Genomic DNA, 23,617 nt, shown 5'->3' on the forward strand with positions numbered 1-23,617 from the left:
GTAAACGCCCAGTCCTTCTGAACATGCTCTTTTCTGAATACGCGCAAGTAAATGGCCTTATTCACCCTTCAGTAGTTCAGTTACTTTATGATCCGTGCCTCTATCCTAGTCACATCACTACAGTAATAAAATGAAATTTTATAAGATCTTTCACTAAAAGATTACTGTAAGATTTTAATCCATATTATTCTTTTCTGATACAACGTCTGTCACATACAACTGAGAAGAAGAAGGATGACACGTGATATGAAAAAAATCTTTCTATAAAATCGAATCTTATAGAATTTCCTTCCGTGCAGTAGAGTCGCTCAGCTACATTTTGACCCGCACAAGCACAGCTCAATCACCCCAATTTCAACACCAGTATCCCATTCTCCCTTGGATCCCTCGACCGGACGCGCTCGCTCGTTCGTCCGCCCGGCCGTCGGCAGCTCGACGGCTACGTACGCGCAACTCCTCACCCCAACTCCGGCTGGTAGGGACCTGGGGGGCACCGCTCACATCAACTAGACACGCACATCTTGGCCTCGCGCCCTTGCACCGACGCGCCAACCATCCGTTTGGTCTCACCGCTTTCGCCACCATGTTGCCGCGCACGCGTCCGTCCGTCGTCGATGCGCGCGCACAGAGATGCATGGTCCCGCCCGCGCGCGAGACACACGCACCACGTACACGCCGGCCGTCGCGAGCGCAGTACCATGACGTCGCGCGCTGTGGGCGCTGGCTTCTACAGCGTGGTACGCGCGTCGTGGGCGCCGGCCTCGCGGACGCGTACGTCCGTCGTCCACGATTTTAAGTGCAGCCGCTGTAAATTCTCCGAGCTATCCCGCACGATGGATTGGTTGGTCGTGGTGGACGCGTACGTAGCAGACGCACATGGCGCTAGATTATTGATGCATGTCATCGACCGCGAATCAATCGGGCGGAAACTGACGCTGCAAGACACTAGTAGTACTTACTGATGCTTGCTGTAGCGTACAGATTGACGGTTCTCTATGTGTATTCTGATGAGTACGTCGCAGCAAAGTTAATTATGTGCTCGGATCGATGCACGTCGGCACGGGGCACCAGCGCGCCGGCGAGCGCGACCGTCCTGCCCGAAGCGTTTCGTTAAATTATTGCTTGTACTCTTTGCTGTCGTATGGCTCGATTATCATTTTTTCTAGAATCTGTGCGAGAACTATATATCTTTATATTAAAAAGAAAATACGTTGCTGTTTACAACAATGCGAGCCGCGCTAGACGGTTGTCAAACTGAGTTTTTTTAATAAAAAAGTTTTATTGACTTTTATTGTTACATAAGATAGTAAAGACTCGAAGGGTTCACTCTCAATTTTTATGTAGTTCGGATATACACAACCAAAAACAAAAAAACAAAAGCAAAAAATAAATAAAATAAACATAAAGCCATAATCCAAATCGTGGTCTAAGAAAGAACACAATCCTTAGTCTAGATTATCATCCAAACTAGGTAGAAAGTCCCTGACACACAACATAAAGCCATTCCACGATATCAATTTTGGACCAATCAGATCCATCCGAAATGAAATATTCGGTGAGTAAGATTGTGACACATTGGCAACAATGTCTCGTTTGTTTTGTGCTATATTATACATGCATAGATATTGATCGCTAAAAGGGATTTTTTTTAACCAAATATCTTTTCAAAATCGGATTTGTGATCTGTCTTTGATGTTGAAGGTACCAGAGCGAAACAGGTTCAAAGAAAGAGAACCATTGCTCATTTTTTTAGATAATAAAATAGAATATCCCGGCCTTCAATATGAGAGTGTCCAACCACAATAACTGTCATTACAGATTTACAGCACTCAGGCTGCTACATCACACATCATGATGGTGGAATAACTTAAACCAATAAAAGCCAACATAGTTTGGATATCGAGAATTTATTAAGTGATCCTATTACTAAATCTCCATTTATAATTGCCGAAAATTTGCATCATCATAGTCTCAAGAGCACAACAAGTCGAATGTTATCTTTTTCTTCTTCACACCTTTGCAGTTGTGCCCAGAAGCAAGCCAGTATATCCCTCTGAAAATTAGTGCATGTAATTTTTAGATGGTGATTTGTTAAATACTATATCATTCCTACTAAGCCATAAAGTCTAACATAATGCAGATGCTCCAGTTAAATTGCCTTATATACTTAGTTCCGCAGCCAGCAAGCCAGTCTTCAAATAAATTATCCATACTAGATAGTATTATGATATTAAAGTCAATAAACTGCACACCACAGAAACTTAGCCAAATGAAAATAAAAAAACAGGTGCTGAATCGTTTCATTGTTACTACAAAACCAACATTTTTGTACTCCTATTTCAATTTCATCTAGCTAAGTTATCTTTGGTTAAAATAACACATTTCTTTAGGTACCATAAAAAGATTTTTATTGTTAGAGGGACATTTAAATTCTAAACCACCATATTGGTATTTACATTGCCATTGTTTACAAGAGCCCTATCCATAGAATGTACTGAGAAAGGTTCATTCTCATGTAGATTCCACTGGAATATATCATTATGATCATTCAGTTGAACATGCCCAATGCGAGCTACCAACTCATGCCTTTGCATTAGATTACTACCAACTAAAGATCTTCGAAAAGAAATATTTAGTGGAACCCTGTTAAACACCGTAGCAACATATGCATTCTTCCTACGAACAATGTTATATAGCGATGGGTATTACTCACTAAGAGTAAATTGCCCAGTCATTTATCCTCACAGAACCGGATTTGGTTTCCATCGTTAAGTTGGAACTTACCCAGGTTTAGGAATTTGTCTTTGACATTCATTAGTCCGGACTAAAATTGTGAATCACCAGGTTTTTTCTCCACTTGAACAATTATTTGTAATTTTAGATATTTATTTCTCAGGAGGTCCTGTCATAAACCATTTTTATTGATTAACTTGAAAAACCATTTTCTTAATAAACATTAGTTCTGTTAATCAATGTTCTGGATACCAACCCTCCTTGGTATTTTAGTTGACAAAGGATATCCTATCTAGCTAATCTATACTTCTTTTTATGACCATTATTTTGCCAAAAGAACCTTTATCTATAATACTCCAATTTTTGTAGGACACCCATAGTGACTCAAAAAAGATAGCATAAACATTGCCAAGCTAGTTAAAATCGAGTTGATTAAATCCAGTCTTCTCCCAACTAACATATGCTTACTTTTCTAACTGCTCAACTTTTTCTCAAACTTATCCTCAATGATCTTTGAATCCCTATCACATAACCTCTTAGGATAGGTACCCTCGTGACAACCAAATAGTTGAGAATATTATTCCTCACATTCCCTGGCTAGCCCATAACAAAAAATCTCACTCTTGCTGAAATTTATTTTAAGGCCATATAATTGTTGAAAAGCGCAAAGTAATAACTTCATATTCTTGTCCTGTTCTTAATTATGGTCCATGAAGATGATTGTATCATCTGCATACTGTAAGATGGACAGACCTCCATCAATTAAATACGGTACAACCCCAGTGAATTGACCATTAATCTTAGCTCTATTGATCAGAATAGGTAACATATCAATCACTACATTAAATAAGATTGGAGATAAATGATCTCCTTATCTAAGACTTTTTTTACATGAAAAACTGTCCTACCTGATCATTTACCTTTATCCCAATATTTCCTCCTTGAACAAAAGCTCTTATCCATTCGCACCAGGTTGGTGAGAAATCTTTCATTCTTAACACTTGTTGTAAAAAAGGCCACATGATTTTATCATACGCCTTCTCAAAGTCTATTTTTAGGATGACTCCATTTTATTTCTTACGGTGTAGCTCATGTAAAGTCTCATGTAGGATAACTACTCTTTCCATAATATTCCTTCCTGACAAAAAAGTTGTTTGCGTTGGACTTATTACCTTTTGTGCTACACTACAAATTATGTTCGTAACCACTTTGGTAAAAAATTTGAAGCTTACATTTAATAGGAAAATAGGTCTATAATGTTGAATTTGAGTGGCTTCACTGCTTTTAGGTAATAATGTTATTGTTCCAAAATCAAGGCTATGCAGAGGTAGTAAACTCTTGTGGAAGCCATCAAATAAAGGCATCTAATCAGCTTTTATCAATTCCCAGAAAGCCTGGTAAAACTCCGCTGAGAAACCATCTGGACCCGATGCTTTGTTATGTTCCATATGAAATATAGCGTGTTTTACTTCATTTTCAGTAAACACCGATGTTAACACTTCATTTTCTACACTCGAAACCTAGGGGATATCATGTCATCGTGTCTCATCTATCAAAAAGTGATTACTCTTCGGATGGCCAAACAAACCCTTATTGTAAGATGTGATGTGTTTCTTTAGATCCACATTCCCTCGAATTATTACCCCATCTTTCTCTAGCTGAAATATTCTTTGTTTTCTATGTTTCATATTTTCTACAAAGTGAAAGTATTTGGTATTAGAGCCACCTTAAAGTAACTCTTTGATCTTTGCACGTTGATATCATTTAATCTCTTCTTCTCTCAAAAGCTGAGCTAACCTTTCATTGAGACAATGCTTAAGATTAACTTATTAGGAGACAACAAAATTCTTTTCTGATGTTTTTATCAAGTTCATCCAGAGTGTCCAAAAGTTTCTTCTTCTATTTCTTATACATCCCACTCACATTTTTTGCCCAGCCTCTTAGATGCTGTCTCAATCTCCGTATTTTTGCCTGCATCTCTCCATAGGAGTGTTACCACTCGTTTCGTTTGACCATACCTCAGCTACCATATAAAAAAAAAACCATCATGTAGTAAGCAACCTAGTTCAAATTTAAACATAGGTTGATTATTAGCTAATGATGTCTCCCCTGTATTTAATAGCAAAGGCGTATGATTAGAAATTTTCCTTGTCAGAGCTTGAACTGTTGAGAATAAAAATTTTTGCTCTCATTCTGTGCTCATTAGAATTCTATCCAGCTTTTTGAAAGTTGGAACAGCTAGTGAATTAGCCCATGTGTATTTCCTTCCTGACATATGCAATTCTCTTAGGTCTAGTCCACTAATAATGGTACTAAACAAGAAATGGCATCTATGATCATAATTGTCATTGTTCTTTTCTTGTGGACCTCTCAAAATATTAAAATCACCTCCTGCTAGAATAGGATAGGATTCATTTGTGCACACATGAACTAGTTCGATTAAAAGAATGTCTTTAAACTCGAATTGTGCCGTTCCATAGACTACAACCAAAACCCATTTAAAACCATCCGACTTATTACATAACTAGAATTTGACATAATAATCACCTTCGGCAATACCTCCTATGTCAAAAATGTGTAAATCTATGCCTAACAAGATACCACCTGATCTCCCTCTAGGTGCTTTACTATGCTATAGAATTTTTTTTCACCATAAAGGTTCTTAAGAAAAGCTTGTGAGAAATTATCCCTTCTTATTTCTAAGATAGCTATGAAGTCTAGCCTTTGCTCCTTAGATAAATCCGACATATATTTGTGTTTTTTTGTCCTTAAACCCGTTGCTATTTCAATAAACCCCTTTCATCATTAGTGATGTTTGGTTTTCTCAGAACTATTACCAACTCGGATTCCATTTAATTTAGAAGATGATTTTTGGGCCTTAACCATGACAGTCGTTTGATCACATAAATGATTACTGCACGTGTCCATTAACTCTTCCATTAGATTGCCACATAAGTCACTTAATGCAAGATAGTCCAACACCTACTCCTCGTCAATTTCTTTCTCTTCCTTTTCAAGCAAATATGACAGATTATCAATTTTCTCTACCACCCTTAGACGTGACAATTCATTCTTTTTAATAGTAGAAATAGAGTGTACCATATGATTAGCTTCATTACCCTAAAGAAAACCCACATTATTAAAATTGGAAACCATGTGTTCTCAGAAAAAGATAAAATAGACAAATTTTGCTCACTTTTTGTTGCTGGTTCATCCATGTTGTGACCCGCCTTCACTTTTGCGGCCCGCTCTAGTGTATCTTGATCTACCGAGGCTGCTCGTCTCTTACTCCTGCGCAAGCTCGACGAAGCAGCCTCTGGAATCGCTGCAAGGTCACCCACCGTGAGCTTCTCCATATTTAGTTCTACACCAGACGCCACCGCCTGAGCACTCTGCCCGTCTAGAGGCTCCACAAGAGGCTCTGCCCAGGCAGTCAGCATGCCCAGAGACGTCGTGTGTGCCACGTACGCACGCACGCACGGCCCACCCAATGGCTCCATATGCGGCTCATCCGCCCGGGCACATAGCATGCCCAGAGACATCTTTGAGCCTTGATCGACGATTTTTCAAGCTTCCATCGATGTAGCCTTTTTCCCAAAATCATTTTGGGTAGCTCCATTGGCATGGTCCTGTGAAGTGGTGCCTGAACCTCCTGGAGCATGGAGAGCGGGTTCCGAATCCTCCATGTGAGTATCTTCATCCTTTGCACTATTGTCATCTTTTTCTTCTACGTTGTCTAAAATTAACGGTACCAGATTTGCTTTATTTTCATTTGGTTCGACCCTGAATTGCATCTCATACAGATAGTCGCCAATAACCACATCAACATATTTTGAAATTAGATTGGGATCAAGAACCGATACTTGCATACGAGCTATGTTATATCTTCTTAGTAATTTTTATATCCACCATCTGGGTGACTCCTAAAATGGAACCTAACTAGCTATGTCATTGCTCGGTTATCACTTTGATTTGTGGTCTCGTACGGAGAGATGATCTAAGGGCTTGCCGGAACCTGACCATCCATTCCGGTGAGCCTACAGTCACGCTAGCTGTAAGCCTGTGACATACACCTCTCGAATTCTTCTTCCATGTGCTGCCGAGATAAAGTATATATCGTCTATGCGCGCCAACGAATTGCCATGAGATTGATGACTCAAATGCCACTAACTGCATGTATGCCGACTTGAAGTTGGAAGAGCAGAAAATTTCGCTCTCTTTGAAGATGGAGCAGATTCATGTCTTGCAAGCTAGGATGGATTTTATCGGTACACCAATCTGGAAACCTACACGAAATTTATGAGAACGAAGCGCTTACGTTTACAGATCTGAATTCCGGACGATCGTCCTTGGTTCCAGTACAACAACGCAATTCAATTCCTTTGCCGGATCCACAAGTGGTAGGAAGCCGTGCATGCTGCTGCCCCAGCAGCATGCAGACTGAACAAGCCCATGACGTCCATTGCTGCCACTACCCTGCTCTTTTTATGAGACGACAGGCAGAAACCACTCTGAGCATCATTGAAACGTGGTCCTGATTCCCGAAGTAAAGCTAGTGCCATTCCCCCTCTTCTCATAAGCTAGCGTTGCTCCCTTTGTTTCATTGCGTCGTATAGGTACTCAAGAGGCAACCAGACATGCCGGGCATGCATGACAACACACGAAAGGAGCAAATGGAGAAGTACATGGGGCCTCCAAGCTGTGGCTCTTTTGTATTGTAGTACCAAATGCAGGACGTTCTTATGAATCATGTATTGAAATTGCACCTAACTTAGGTTCGTATACCACGCACATTTCTGTGTCCTTTTCCAATGTACTGGTCGCTGATTGGATCTGATAAGTCCCTGTGCCATGTGCACTAGCGAGCAGTGGCAGGACCACCAACGCTAAATTGAAGTACTTGATTAGCTGATTACTTGTTAATCTTCTAGCGATTTTATGAATTGTGAAGTAGAAGGTCGCCTTCAATGTCCACGTTCCACTTGTTCCTACTCCAGATCAGCAGGAACCAAGATCTGACATAAAACCAGTTGAATTCTGCAATCGATGGTCGTAACATGGGGAAGATTTAAGGGCAGCTAATGCAGACGGATGTCGTACAGGTGCATCGCCACGCACGCACCCTTATCCTGTTCTGATTCCTTCACAGCCTGAACAATTTTATTTAAAAAAATATTTTTGAAACAAATGAACTATATTAATTCAATAAGACCTTCGCGTCTTCAAACCCGGCTCCTGCACAGTGCATGATATTGACAATACTCCATTTTTGTTGCATGAGAGCGACGCCTTACCTGCAACAAGCTTAGCTTCCTATTTCGAGAACATGGCCGACCAATAATGCACAAGTGCAACAACTGACAGATAGGTACTTCTAAGTGCCTCCTATCTTGTCTAAGCTACTCTTAAGCCCCAATTAGCATCAAACGATCTCGCTTTGATTGATTGCCACTGCATGACATGATGTATTCAAACAGGGCAGCCACTGCTGTTGGGATGGTTCTAGCCCAACCACAACAGCGCCTGTATCTATATGGTCCATGCTTGTGATCTGACCATGAACGCTTAGTTTGTCATATGTATATTTCACTGTAACCTGACGTTGATACGACGGTAGCCTCGGATCATTCAAAAGTGAATGACATCTTTTGAGGAGCAGGAGCATTCACACACAAAAAAAGATCCGCTGCATTAAGCTGATCATCATCGATTGATACCATAGATGTTGCCGCTTGCAGGGTTGTCTTTCCTGCAGGCTCCTTTGCAGCCGTCGCCGTCTCGCGACGTGACGCCGCCGTGGGGCGCGCCGCGCCGCGCCGCGCATGTGTGGCGCATCCGGGTCCTCAAGAACCACGGCATCATTCATCGCGTCGCGCGCGTAACATCGGAGAGGTACATGAGACGAAGCTGATGGGTTCGTGTCCACCTCCGAAGTTCGTCGTCACGCCGTGGCTGATTGGGCGCCACTCGTTGAGTTATTGCCCGAAAGGTACAGCTCTTTGCAGGGCGTTGAAAGAATCGCGGTGTTACAGCGCGCAACGACGCCGCTGCGAGCCAACTCCGCACAAGCGCGGTCGGAGAGGGCAAAAGGTGCCGGGGTCATGGCAGATCGCTGTCTCAAGTTGGGGAATCGCATCAAGATTGCGGCACTTGAAGGCAACAGTACGTCGCGAGGTTTTCAAAGTCCAGGCTTGCTTATTTGTGACAAAGCATGTGTTTTCCACATCGTCAGATCTCATGGAGTCATGGGAAAAGGTGACTTCGCGATGTTTTGTTTTGCCAAAAAAAACTGAAAACTAACCCCGGTAGACAACTACCTAACTCGGCAAATATACAGGGCCACCAGCCAGTGATGATAGCAAGTGTGGATGCAACTGCAACCGCAGTGCAGATGTTTCCTCTCCCTGGAACATGGCACAACAGCACCTCACTGGAATTCAGAGGGAGGGAGATATGGTTGGTGATATTGGTCACTGGCCACACTTGTCTACTGCTGGGACCTGGGACCATTACAGCAAAAATGGTCCTATTAAATTATAATTGATATTTTAGTGATTAATGATCCTATTAAGTTATAATTGATATTTTAGTGATTAATGATAATATACTTATTGAGACTAACATATTTATCAAGAATATATGTTAATAGGTCTTATGGATGCAATACATCAAGAAGCTACCGTAGTCGAAATAAAGTTGGGTTAAATTAGAAAAATCTTAGGAAAGATGTACTAATCGGATGGTCCGGTGCTAGAAGAATCGCACCAGAGCTTTGTATCCAGATGTAGCTTTACCTCACTGAATGGTCTGGTGTTAAATAGGCAGAAGCAGCGAAGCATTGTTGACAAAGGAGATAATACATATAGCTTCACCGGATGGTCCAGTGATCACCGGAGAATCACGCCAGACTAATTCTTACAGAGAAGAATCCAAGCACAGAAGAACGAAGATCAACTCACCGGAAGGTCAGGTGTCTGTGTTGTACACACCGGATGCACAAAAAAAACTTGGCTGCCAAGGAAACAAACACATATTCTAATAGTTCTAGCCCTCGACCATCTGGTCGGAAGGAGAAGAACTCCGACCAGACAGTCAAGCCTTTGAAACGGAAAAACTTACAATTTGGTGAGGAATCGTTTCTGTTCGTGAAATCCTATAAAACAGAGAGCCTAGTTTATAGAACTTTAAAAGACTTGCAAGTCATATTTCCATGCTCGTTCGGAAGGCCCTGTAAAATAGGAAAACAAGCTCATTTCCGAGCAGTCCGCGAGCCGTGTGATTTGTGGCTGACCTCCATGGTGAACTTGATCATGCCATGTTAGGAACTATAGACCGCATCGAGGTTACCCGTGACAAGTGTCCATTCTGAAACTTGTTGAAATGCCTAGGGTTTCGTCGGCATTGGCTGCTCAAAGTTAGAGCACGTTCGCGGAACTCTTCGTTCGGGTCTGTATCACCCTCTCGTCGTTTCACCTGGTCACTACCTGAGTAGTTGGCCATCGAAGGTGATTGACAAGCGATCTCTGACTGGCGAATCAAGTTTCATGGTTCATAGTTATTCAGTGCTTGTGTTAGTTGGTTGATATATCGGCCATGGTATAGTCATAGCACGCATCATTTCATCAGCTTGCAAGCATCCTGGAGGGCCTGGGCCAAGAGAATCCTTATCAGAATGCTTTTCTGACTAGAGAGCGGTATGAAGCGCGGCCACCACTGATGCCTCCGAAGATTTTGGGAAACGTTGTACTCCCCCCCCCTTCGTAAGTGACGTATTTTAGTAAAAAGTTGTTGCTCCTTCGGTGGTAAAGGCGTCCCTCTACCATGGAGTATTTTTGCGAGCTTACCGTATGACCTTTTCTACTGATATGTCATCGTCAGGGGTTGCTTGATTTTGAAGGTAGTCTGAGATATGATCCATCCAGGTTGTACCCGAATCAAGCAGGACGACCACTTGATGGACACCCGAGGTCGATGGCACCGAAGGAGGCATTGCCTCCAAAGGTGTTATCTCTTGTGCTCCGTTTCCAAGCAGAGTATCCCTTCCACGTCGGTCTGAGACCATAGTTGGTGGTTGTGTGAATCCTTTTTTCTTTAAGACTCAGACCAGGATATGTGCGCAAGAAGAAGCCAGACGGGCCAGCTCAGCGGCCTAAGAAATTATCCTTACGAGGGACAGTGCTGGACTTCAAAGCCGATAAAGCGTCGCTCTAGCTTTCTTACTTTAGAGCATCGTTGTTGGCTAGCCCGAGCACTGGTGCCCTATATGTACTTGGGTTATGCCCAGTAGCAAGTTCCTCATTGCTAGTTGGTGTATTAACCCTTTACAGGCATTGCTCGTATTCCAGTTAACAGACCCTTATACTCTGCAATATCATTTAATAATTCAAAAAAACATAATTGAACTATATACCTAAGGAGGTCACTAGTTGGTGGTGTTGAGCTCGTTCTAGCCCTGGTTTCGGACGCCCTTCTTGCCAGGCGACCTGTACCGTATCCTCAACCTGTGGTCTTTTGATGTTCTGAGTAAACTGTTTCTTTTCCTGCTATCCGCAAAAAAGCGATTGTTCTTTCTTTTAGAAAAATTAAAGAGCGGAAGACCCCTTTTTTGTCCTCCGAATGAACCTGCTTAAAGAGGGCTCATATTTGGTTAGCTTCATGGTACTCTTTTATCTGATTAGGGATCTTACCTTACCAGCGGCTATGGATAATTCTGTAAAAGAGGGAATGCACGGGATCGTTGGTGAACCATCACGGCATAGAGGAGGACTTTCCAGACTACCCTATAGTTGCAGGGGCGATTTTTCCCCAAGGCACACAGCCTATCATCAAAGGGGTATAGAAATAATTCAGAAGCACTATGGCCTGAAGTGAAGGGCAGGTAGTCTATCATCAGGACCTAGTAGTGTGAGGGTCCCTGCAGCTCCCGAGCCTGTTTGGATCTTGCTTCATGGTGAACACCCAACGACAACCCAAGTCCTTATAGCCAGGTTCCTCGTTTGCAATAGATCCAGCCATGGGTAGCCCAAACACACTACAGAAATTTACCAAGATGCTAAAAACGTGCCCTGTACCTGGCACGCCAAATATCGTGGGTTAGTCCCTGATAATGATACCGAGGTATACCTGACGACGGGCACGTGATCCGTGACCTAGGGCCATATGTCGTAGCTGCATGCGTGTGATGAACTCAAGAACACAGGGAGTTATCTAGGTTTGGGCATCCCTTGAGATAATAGCCCTACATCCTGTGTATTTTTTAATATGGATCTAAATAAACTGCCTCCCTTCTTCGTGTCTCCCTCCCTTTATATATCCGAAAGAGAGAGGACTTACATAGGAACCCAAGCTAGAACCAGACCTAGCTAATCCTTCTAACCTATGCCTATCAGTATGGTGAGTGGTCGTATTTCATTTGCCTTGTCGGTCTGTAGGGTATGTGCCATCGGTCCCACGCTTGCACCATCCTTATAGGTTGGTCTGCTAGATCCCATTCCCATGCGTTGTTTGTGCTCCTACAAAACCTACTATCATGTTTTGTTAGGTCATCCCGTAGTGTTTAATACTACAAAACAGGACACGACAAGCCTGTGCCAGTCACACCTAGGTCCGCCCGGAAGGACGTCCTGAGCAAGAGATAACATTTGAGTGGAAAAGTATGTAATGAAATTAGACTGGTTAGGCACATACCTGCCCCGCGATCAGAGAAAACTGGTCGCGGGGTTTCTCTCTGAGACTTGGAGACTGGTCGGAGAAACTGGTCGTATGGTCGTATAAAATTATAATATTAAAAAATCCGTATTACTTCAGTGCAGCCCAGGGGCTTCGTGGGCCTGGAGCAATTTTTTGCACAATCATTATTTCTTTTTTAGGCAAATTTGTACTAACATTATGCTCCAAGCTGTCTTTCTGCTACACGATTATTAGACTGTGTTTGGTTGGACTGAGGCTTTTGGTTTTTGGCTGAAAAGCTCTCTTCTGACTGATGACTGATGGTTTTTTGCTATTAATTTTTACAATAATTTTTTAGCTTCTCAGCACGCAAAAAGGCAGAAAAGCTTCTTTCAATCAGTTTCTCAGCTTTTAGTTAATTTTCTCAAAAACCAGTTTTTCAATTTTTAAAAAGCTAGCTCCTCAACAGGCTGTTTGATTGTACTTCTAGCTTCTGATAAACGGAACTTAAAAAACACTTAACCAAACCGGGCCTTACATCACTGTTATTATCTGGGTAAGAAAACCTGCGCACATTATTCAATCTTAGCTTGCTAGCTAGCTACTGTGCTTCGTCCGGTTTCGCGTCGAGGCAGCTGAGTGATCTAGGCAGAACTCGCAATCGCATACGTTGGGATTCAGGCACGTTCCGATGCCGTCGTGGTATTTCTGGGCGCAATCCGTTCTGCACGCCTGGGGATTACACGGCTTGACAGGGTACAGGATTATTGATTCTGGATCCGGGCATCGGGCCGACACCTGTGCCGTCATATCTGTAATAGATCTCAACAGAAACAAAATGGTAAGATGATTGGTTATTACGGGTTCTAAAATGTTGCAATATTCTAGATTGGATTGAAGTGTAAAAACGTCTGAAGGATCGAAGTACCTGAAGATACTGTCATGAGGGCGATGGCAACTAGAAACAGGTGACTGGTCCGCATCCTGGTTTCGTACAGAAATGTCGAAAATCAGAGAACTGATAGTGTGTCGTCGTTGACGGTGATAGCTGTCTATCTTGAGAGCTATTGCAAACCCATGGGTTTTATAGATGCTGTGTTGGCCTTGTTTTTGGATTCACTAAACAGTATGCATACTAGATAAGCGATACCAATTATTAGTAGCTGATTTTTCACTGATCTGCATGTCGATACGTTGGCATAGTCCTAAAAATCCAAGCGATATGGTAGGAGTGTTTATTAGTTCCGTATATTTGGTTGAATGAAATTGGACACACGATGAATATCTATGGGCATACCATGGCCCTAGGCCCAAGATCAAAGCAAGCTCAGCGACGTGTTAGCGATTAATGCTAGGATACTACTTTATCTTTATACTTCGAAAATAAAAAGTTGCAAACCTAAATATCCGTTTGAAAAAATTATAAAAATAGGTTATTGTCGTATGTCGGAAGAACAACAGTAAATTATCACCTTTTCAATGAGCGACAATTTTAGAAAAACAAAGATATCACCATTCCAACGGGCAAGAAGTAAAAAAAACTGCATTTTATCACTCTCAAAATTCAAAAAAATATTGATATAGTCACGAAAAAATCAAAAACAAATGTATATTGTAAAGGATACTACGATCTAGCTCTAAAAAACCAGACAAAAATAAAAAAAACATGGGGCATTTGCAAATACCTCTCTGATTTTTTATTTTTTGCAAGGATGCCACTCGAATAACAGTTTTAATAACATTTTTGCAATTTTTTATGGCAAACTTGCAATAACACCAGGAGTAGTGGTTCCTTTGCAATTGTCCCAAAAAACATTGTGTACAATGAAATTGTTTTTTTTGTTTCTCAACGTAAAAGCAATCGTTTGAGTTGATTTTTTTTAGAGATAGATTATAGCATCCTCTACGATATATATTTTTTAGATTTTTTTTTACTATTTTGATAGTGTTTTGAGTTTTGAGAGCAATGAAACGCGATGTTTTTTAACATGTTGCCCGTTGGAAGAGCGACAAAGGTATCGCCCGTTGGGTCATTTTCCAACGAGCGACAATAGCCTATTTTTATAATTTTTTCAAACTTAGTTTTTTTTTAAATATAAAGATAAAAAGCTCCTACTATTTTGAGGGCACACTGTAGATCCCAACCTCGCGGCCTAACTGCAAAGTCCTTCACATGTTGGGAAATTTGATTATATGTCCCAAAGTTGATTAACTTTTGATAATATATTCGAAGTTGATCATTATCCGATCATATGTCTCACATGGACTAGTTTGATCATAATGTTATAAACTAGTCCATGTGGAACATATGATCAAATGTGTTAGCGGAACAGAATCAGAACTATGCATGATACGTTCGTGCGTCCGTGTCCTTCCAGTCTGGCTGCCGTCCATGCTCCTCACATCAGCATCTTCAGGAGATAGCGATCAGCATAGGGATTAGTTTCCTTCTATTAGGGAAATATCTGGTGGCTGTTAGGCTTTTATTTTTTGCATATCTCACGTCGGTTGCCTACCGATCCATCCATGTAATCTATATATGTCGGTTGGTCGTAATACAATCACCAAGCACATTTTCCCAATTCGCCTTCATGATATTATAGGGTTTTGACCCTAATCTCCACCTCCTCTCGGTCCTCCCAATTCGCCTTCATGATATTACATGATGTCTCCATCCGAGGCCAAAAATATCATTGATACCGAGGCCAAGGCCGCCCTGGTCAAGGCCGAGCTCGAGGCCACAACTGCTCTATAGGCGAAGGCCGTCGCTATCTCCAACGTGAAGCTCCTCGTTCCCATCTCCCTCAACCTCTAGGCTGGCAATTATGCCTAATGGCGCAGCTTGTTCGAGGTCGCCCTCAAGAAGTACGCCCTTGACGACCATGTCCGCACTACTTCTCCCTCCAACCCCGATGCACAATGGATTCTCCTCGACGCCCTTGTTCATTCCTGGCTGTACATAGTCATCTCCTTCGACTTGATCGCCATGGTGATGGATTCCACCGCCTCGGCCTATGACATATGGACACGCATCACCGGTCTTTACCGTGACAACACTGAAACATGTTCCATTTACCTGGAGCAAGAGTTCCATAGCCTCATGGAAGGCTCCATGACCGTGGTCGACTATTGCCGCAAGCAGAAGACGCTAGTCGATGAGCTCATGGCTGTTGGTACGATGATCCTTGATTGGAGTTTGGTGCTTAACACCCATCATGGGTTTAATTCGCAGTTCACACATATGCACACACTCCTCTCCATGCAGCGCCCGACGCCTTCGCTCCTCGAGACGTGCTCCATTCTGATCCTTAAGGAGCGCACCTTGAACTCCTTCGAGTCTTCCCTACCAATGACCTTCTTCGCGAACTCTAGCGACAACTCAAAGTCTTCCTCCGTCGTCTCCTCCCAAGGCTCGGGTGGTGGACAACAACACACCAACTCCAGCAAAAACCATGCCAACGACGGTGGATTCTCATCTAGCAACAACAATCACTGCCGTAACGGTGGCAACTCAAAGACCAATGGCGGCGCTAGTTCTTCTACTGGTGGCAACCGCTAGAACACACCCTCAGGTGGCACCTCCTAGGGTTCGGTTTAGTGGCCTTCATTCCAGCATCCATGGGCTGGTTTGATCCACATGTGGCCAGGCCAAAGTCCAAGGCCTACTCAAGGCATTCTCGGCTCATGAGCACCTGTCCTTTTATAGCCCAGGTTCCTCCGCCCATAGTCACGTTGTGCAGCGGCCCGTCCCTAGCCCCAGGATTGCACAACAGTACACTGCCACGCCACTGTAAAGTGCCACACCGATGCCTCCGTAGCCCGCCTCCTGGGATCAACAGCAATTCATGTAGGCCTTCAACACCATGTCCCTGATGCCTCCCATCATCAGATTGGTTCATGAATTTCGGGGCGTCTGCTCACATGACCTTGGATAATGGTACTCTTCTCTCCTCCTCTCCAGTTCCTTCTTGTAAGACTACAAATCCGAAATCTCCTATCTTTCCTGTATCAGTTCATAGATCAAGTAGTTGATACGCATAATATAATAATTGTAGTATCACAGTCAAACTTTAAACATAAGTATTAAGGTTGAGATAAAAAAATGTTAGAAACCATATGGTAAATTACAAACCTGGCCTAACAGCTAACAAAAGCACAGCGGAAGATAAAGACCCAAAGCCACAAGCAGCTAAGGTGTGAACGCGACTTCTAAGTCTACTCTTCATCCTCACCTTCTCCTCTAACAAAGTCATCTTCAGTTTCATCATCTGAATGACAACAAGAGTGAGTACGGAAGGTACTCAGCAAGCCCTATACTACTTCAAATGGTTAACAGATGCATAAAGGGTATTCCAAGAACAAGGCTTTACGACTTAGTTTTAAGCGCAAAGCAGTTTATGCCGGGATTTAGTTATATACTCTATATTGTTAACTTTAAAATAGTTTGAAATAGTTTAAAACCAGGTAACAAGTCGTATCTAGGGGTTTTTTCAGTCCAGAGAGGGGCTACACCATACTTCGCAGTCCCTATCATCACATCTGATGTACCTCTAATACCACATAGATCCTGACGGATTGAGCTAGTAACCTCATCATACGGACATCTAGTCCACACACTCACTCATCAAAACACACTCACCCAGAGTTTAATCAAGACAGTTACTGCTTTCACGTGTCCATGACCGTGGACACGACTATTCAAATAGTTTTACACTATGCAGATATTGTACACTGTACCCACACGATATGCTTCGCCTCCATCTATTGCAGCGAAGGAGTGAATCATACCGAGACACTTCAATCATCTTTCCCACTGGGCTTTTCTAAGAGATACCACAAGTACCAAAGACCTTATTTTGAATGGCAGCCCCATTTTTAAGTTGTTGGCCGGTTCTCAAAATATTCAAACAGAGGGATAGATAGTTGCTTGACCCCTCGCCGCTCCCCAGCCTCCTAGTATGATGCCCAACCGAGTCTGGCGGAAGAAAAGTCAAGTCCTGTCCAAACATGATGCGTGGTTGCACTGAGGTCCTAGCATCATGGCGCAATGATTTGGTCCTTAAGCGATCAATGTAGGCATCTTCTGGCAATGAATACCCCAAAGGTAACTCAAGCCCCAAAGAGCATCCTCGTCCAGAGTATTACTCTACCTGCTCCCACCAAAACAGTTTTCACCCATTTTTACACATCACCCTCCATATCTCACATGACATCAAGGATTTCACAACCATCAAGGAATTCACAACTATTAAGGATTCGTGGTATATGAGTTAATTTGATAAATAGTGAAGTGATATCTCCAAAGAGATGCATTTCAAGGTGATGTTTCCGATGAGACATATTCAATCCTAAGTATGCTAGATATCATAGAGTTGTCCGACGTTAATATAGATAACAACAAGTAAATCCTATGGTGATATGTATTTTGTATGATAACATTTAAGGCATGACAATTATTTGATTGGATTAACTACTACAAACAGTTTGAAAGGAAACGTAATACATAACATACGCGATAAGTCCAGATTTAGTTGATTATGTAGATTATTGAAAATATAGGTTCAATATGATCAAGGAGATATGACTTGCTTTATTTGAAGTTCTCCTCTAAGCCTTCTTCATAAACAGGATCCTTCGGGCTCTTGATTCTTCTTGTGCAGCACTCACAAAACTCTGGTGGTTCCGCAAACGCAACTATGATCAATAATAAACTATAGTAGAGAAGAATCAAATAACACCAAATGAAAAACTAAATGAGCCCTAATTGATATCATATCGTGATTGATAGATATATCTTGAATTTAGATGAATTTCGGCAAAAAAGTCGCCGAAATCGGAGCCCTAATGGAGAAGTTATGACTCCCGGAAAATTTAATCTAAAATTAAATTGGAAAATATGAAATTGTACTATTTTTAGGTAGGACCTGTAAAACAGTAACCGAGCCCACTAAATAGTAATCAGTGGGACCCACATATACAGTACCCGGTTGGGCCAAATGGGCTCGAATTGGGCTAAGCTTGGGCCTAGGCCGTATATTGTTGTGTTGCATAGTATTCAGCCCACTTAGGTCTGGCCGGTCCACTCGGCCAGGCCGCGTGATGCGGCTAGGCCTGGTAATGCACGCGCGGGCACACAATCGCGTAGTGGAGCCGAGTGGCGAAAGGGGAAGGGTGGTGAGAAATCACTGCAGAGCCGCGCTGGTGAGATCGCCCAGAATGGTCATAGGAGGTTTATGAAAATGAATGTTCATCGGACCTCTACTTTTGACGATGAACTTTCCTAGGGGCTTATCGACGGTGGGCTATGGCTGGAGCGATGCCAGATGGTGACCGGAGTAGGTCTAGGCGGCAGCAAGAATTTAGGTAGCACCTCCCCTACACTACGTGCAGTCAACTTGCAAGGAAAAGGAGCATAGTGCTCCTGTGCTACACGGCATGATGGTCAGACCACACACATAGGGCATAAGCATGCTAGCGGTGACCACAGCACAATAGTAGAGCAAAAACACAGGATTGAACGCTCCTACACGAAGAGAGAACGCAAGGACGGTGACATGCTAGCTAGGAGGTTGCGCGAGGGGACGGGGATGCTCACCGAGCTTGAAAAACAGTGATGGGCAGGATGACGTCGGTGAAGTGATGGAGAGGTGGCGGTGGAGCGGCTCGGGTTCCGACGCGAACATGCTCCTATTGGGCTTCTGGTCGATGGAGAGCGGCACAGGGATGGCGGCTGGTGCTCCTCAGCAGCTTGCGGGAACGGAAGAACAACGGCAAGGTCGTAGTGGTGAGGAATAACGGTGGTGGCGGAGTGAATTGGAAGAAAGGGGAATGAAGGGGACCGACTACTCTATTTATAGAGGGAGAAGGTGAACAGAGAGGCGGTGTTACACGTCATACTATCCACGGTGAACAGAACGACGACAACGGCGATATTCCTCGTGGTATGGCGGCTCTGCGATGGTGGCAGGGAAGCAGCAATGACGCATGCACAGGGTCACGAAAGTCAAGCGATGTCAGGCGCTCAGGCTGCGGGAGAGAGAGAGAGAGCTGAGAGGGTAAGAAAGAGCGGGAGAGCATGCGAGAAAGAGGCAAGTTGACAGCGCATGGAATGTGTCGGCCGTCACGGTGGCGTGGGACAGCACAGCGTGGCGATGGGCTGGAGAAGGGAGACGACGATGTCGGTGGGAGACCGATGGATGGATGACATGTGGACGGTGAGGCTCGGGCGAGCGCAGCCGAGCGAGCGGGCTGGCTTGCGCGGGCGAGGGAGGCTGGGCCAGCGGCACGTCTGTGGCCCAAGCGCGGGAGACGGGCAAAGAACCCGATCGGCTGGGCTGACCGGTTGGCTGGGCCACACAAAAAGGGAAGAGGGGGAGAGGTTAGGCGTGGGGAGGAAAGAAAAGGGTTTCGGTTTAAATTCAAATGGAGACATTTGAATTTGGATTTGACTTTGGACATGGTATTAATTCAAATAGGGATATTTGAATTATGAAATGAGAGTAAAGCTCTGAGATTTGAAAGATGAGTTGAATCCAAAATATTTGAATTCAAATTGGATTTGAGCTGAATGAAAACTAAGAGTAGATTCAAATTTGAGAGACATTAAAATTCAAACCTCCATTCAACGAACCATAAGAACAATAAACCAAGCACATGAATCAATTAATGCATGCATAGGTTTAGAAATTAATGTAGTGCATTTTGGAATACTTAGCCAATTTAATATATATGATATATATATATATATATATATTCATATACATATCTCCTTGATTTTATTTTGTTTAATTAATTTTAATTTTTTAATTTAGAGTAAATTTTGCTATAAACTAATATACTAAAACCCAGGATGTTATACTTCTGTTGCCTCACCTTTCCCTATCGTTGGCAATGGTTCACATATTCCCATTACTCATACTACCACTACTTACATTACCTTTCCCCACCATAGTTTCCAGTTGAATAATGTCATTGTCACACCTTCATTTAGTAAAAATCTCATCTCCATTCGACATTTCACTATTGTTAATTATTGTTCTGTTGAATTTGATCCATTTAATTTTTCTGTAAAGGATCTTCACACAAAAAACGTGATCATTAAATACAATAGTCGCGGCGATATCTGCCCCTTCCATTGACCCTCACCAGTTCCACGAAGCTCTATCAATATATGCCATCGCTGATCAAGGCACATTGTAAAGATTTTATTTCACGGACAATGGCAAATTCATAATCAACCATAATTTCTTTCCGGTACATGCATATATCGATGTTGACACTATTACATCGTTGTTATTGCTTTATTTGTGCGGCCAATGGAACTACACAATTTTTATTCTTAGCAACACGGTGGATTAGTTAACATGCAGGTGTAGCATTTGCATTTGCCGCCATCGCGGCACTCGGCGTTTTTTGCAGACCCCAGGTACTCCCTGTGGCATGCTTGTATGCACTTACGGTCATCACACTTTCCCGGGACGTCAATTGGCCGTGACCAGGAACACCCATAAGGGCCTTCCATCGCTGAAACGCCTGTGAGTCGCAATAGGGATAATAGGATCAGAGCAGTGATATATTGAGCATATTAGAAGTTGTTACCGGTGCCTGTGAGTTAATTGCAGCAGTTCTGGACTAGTATATATACCTGAAGATAGCGCCACAAGTGCAAGGGCTAGTATCAGCATCTGCCGGCGGGTCCTCATCTTGTTGTCGACTTTGGAAGTCTCAATGGTGAATTGGTGATAGTGTTTTAGTGCTGTGGTATTCTCTGAAAGGAGGAAGGTACTCAGTTGTAAACAGTGAAGAACCACTGCACTGCACTGGCTTGCTTTATATGCAGTCACTTTTTGGAACCGGTTAATTGGTAGCCAAACTAAGAGCGATATAACCTAGAGTAGTCTAGAAACACTACTATATACGAAGGCATATATCATGAAGGCGATTAATTTCTCCCAATTATTTTATGTTATTTTGAGATGATTACTTTTTTTAAAAGGGTGGCTTTATTAGATCAAGCACAAACATATTAAACTTGAGGTAAAGAAAAATACCAAGAAACAACACATACCTTGTCACTAACACTTCGAGCTTTATCTCTAATCCATCGTCGCCAAACCTGGTTAAAGAAACCAAAGTCGAACTCTGCACCGATAAGGAGGGGCCAAAACAGGCATTAGAATTTTTTTAGCCACCAACAGTAACATCCCGTAGCCATGATGTATTGAAGACGATGAATGTTTCGGACAAACTCGCTAGCCAGAATGAAATCCGATGCCATCGAACATGTTAACGACTCGAAAGGGAGACTCGACATCTCCGACGAGCACATCGTCAACGCAAACTTGAAGCTCGCACCTCTTTACAGCACCACAAACACACATACACAAACCCATACACATACCAGTCTCCAAACATCTGGAGGATGACAATCTAGCACAAACACTCAAAACTACTACCTAACTACCAAACTACTAAGTAGATAGACTAACCTAATCGTCGAGGGCCAGCTAACCTCCAACGATGCTAGGAGCCCCACAGGACGTCGGAGGCAAGGGGCCGATCGAGACACTGATCGCCTCCGAGTCGCCTCGCTGATGGCCTCTGGTAACAGGTTGCCTGTCAGACTATCTCGACCGCTAGAGTCCCGTATAGAGCCTATTTTGATATGATAATTATTTACTCTGGTTCAGGCTTTCTTCTTGAATTTTCTTTTTTTATTTTTTATTTGCAAAATACACGATCATTTTAAAATATTGCACATCTAGCCTATTATCGCGTGTTGGATGGGTGATACTAAGATATTGCCTTTCCAACGGGCGTCACCCTTAAAAAAATCAAAAAAATATTGCGTTCTAACTCTCAAAATTCGAAACAATACTAAAATAGTTATAAAAAATCTTGAAAAAAATGTATGTCGTAGGGATACTATTATCTAGCTCTCAAAACAAATTCAGATAAAACTATGATATGTACAATTTGTCCTTTTTTTTCTCATTGTACAAGTTATTGTTTGAGTTGAATTTTTTTGAGAGATAGATTTTAGAATTCTCTGCAACATATTTTGTTTCAGAATTTTTCATGATAATTTCGATATGGTTTTGAATTTTGAGAGCAATTAAACACATCATTTTTTGATTTTTTTTTTTAAAGGTGTACAAGTTTTCAACGGGTGACATCTTTATTTTTTTAAAGTTGTTGCCCGTTGGAAGGGCGATATCTTGGTGTCGCTCATTCAAAGAGCGATGATAGCTTAGATGTACAATATTTTTAAATATCCATGTATTTTTACAAATATTAGAATATAAAAATAAAGAAAATTCTTTTCTTCTTCTCAAGGACCATGCATGATAGAAACATGTGAAGCCCACCTGGTAGCCCCAAAGGAAAGCCTTAACGTACCCAAGTCGTGGCCCATGATCAAAGCAAGCCCAACATTCCAACATGCAGCCCATGCTACGCAGTACGGGCCGCAGCCTGCAGCCCACGATTTTTACCACTGTCGTTGTGGCAACAAAGATCATGCTGGTAGTTCATCACTCATACAGGTCTGACTGCATGATAACCACTTGAATTTTTTTTTTTTGCATATTTTCTATGACTTTAACGGCCTTACCACTAGCTCATTACATCTCTGCTATTATTTGATCGAGTAACCTAGCCCATCCGGTTTCCTGGGATTGAGGGAGACCGGCAGTACTCGCAGTGACATCCGATTCGAGGAGCGAAGCAGCCGCTTGGCACTCCTGGGGATTGCATGGCTTGCCTGGATACATAAATTTTTTTATCGTGTTTGGATGGATTGCATGGCTTGCCTGGATCCAGATGGACCTCTTTAAGATTGAATGTAATGGAGAATTTTCATTCACCATGAATGCAGATACGTTGAATCTTGGCTGGTTCTCCAGAGATTGACAGCTGAGGCTTCCAGTTTCCATGCAACGTGGATGGAGGTTTAATAATAGAATAGGTGTTTAGCAAGGAACATTATATACTTGTTAAATTTTATTTGCTTACCTGATGAATTGTGGCTATGTGCTAGATGAAGTTTGCATGATAGAATTTTTTTGTAATAAGTATCGGCTTCGTACATCTTCGGATATAATGACTGAGATATTTGTTATTCCATTATTAAAGAAATCAACCGCCTAAATGCCTAATCATGTGGGCTGGTGAAGTAGCGTCGTCAGTTTTGCAAGATGTATCACAGAACACTAGA

At 42.5% G+C, this 23,617-nt stretch overlaps 1 protein-coding gene across 1 annotated transcript; it reads left to right on the forward strand.

Annotated features, from left to right (window-relative positions):
- Positions 1-8,455: 8,455 nt before the first annotated feature.
- LOC133918115 (uncharacterized) lies at positions 8,456-15,961 on the forward strand. The gene is made up of 2 exons (XM_062361860.1): positions 8,456-8,625; positions 15,244-15,961. The coding sequence occupies exons 1-2, from the start codon at positions 8,456-8,458 to the stop codon at positions 15,959-15,961; spliced, it is 888 nt and encodes a 295-aa protein (XP_062217844.1).
- Positions 15,962-23,617: the final 7,656 nt, after the last annotated feature.

The sequence above is a fragment of the Phragmites australis genome, chromosome 5 (assembly GCF_958298935.1).
Source record: "Phragmites australis chromosome 5, lpPhrAust1.1, whole genome shotgun sequence".
NCBI lineage: Eukaryota > Viridiplantae > Streptophyta > Magnoliopsida > Poales > Poaceae > Phragmites > Phragmites australis.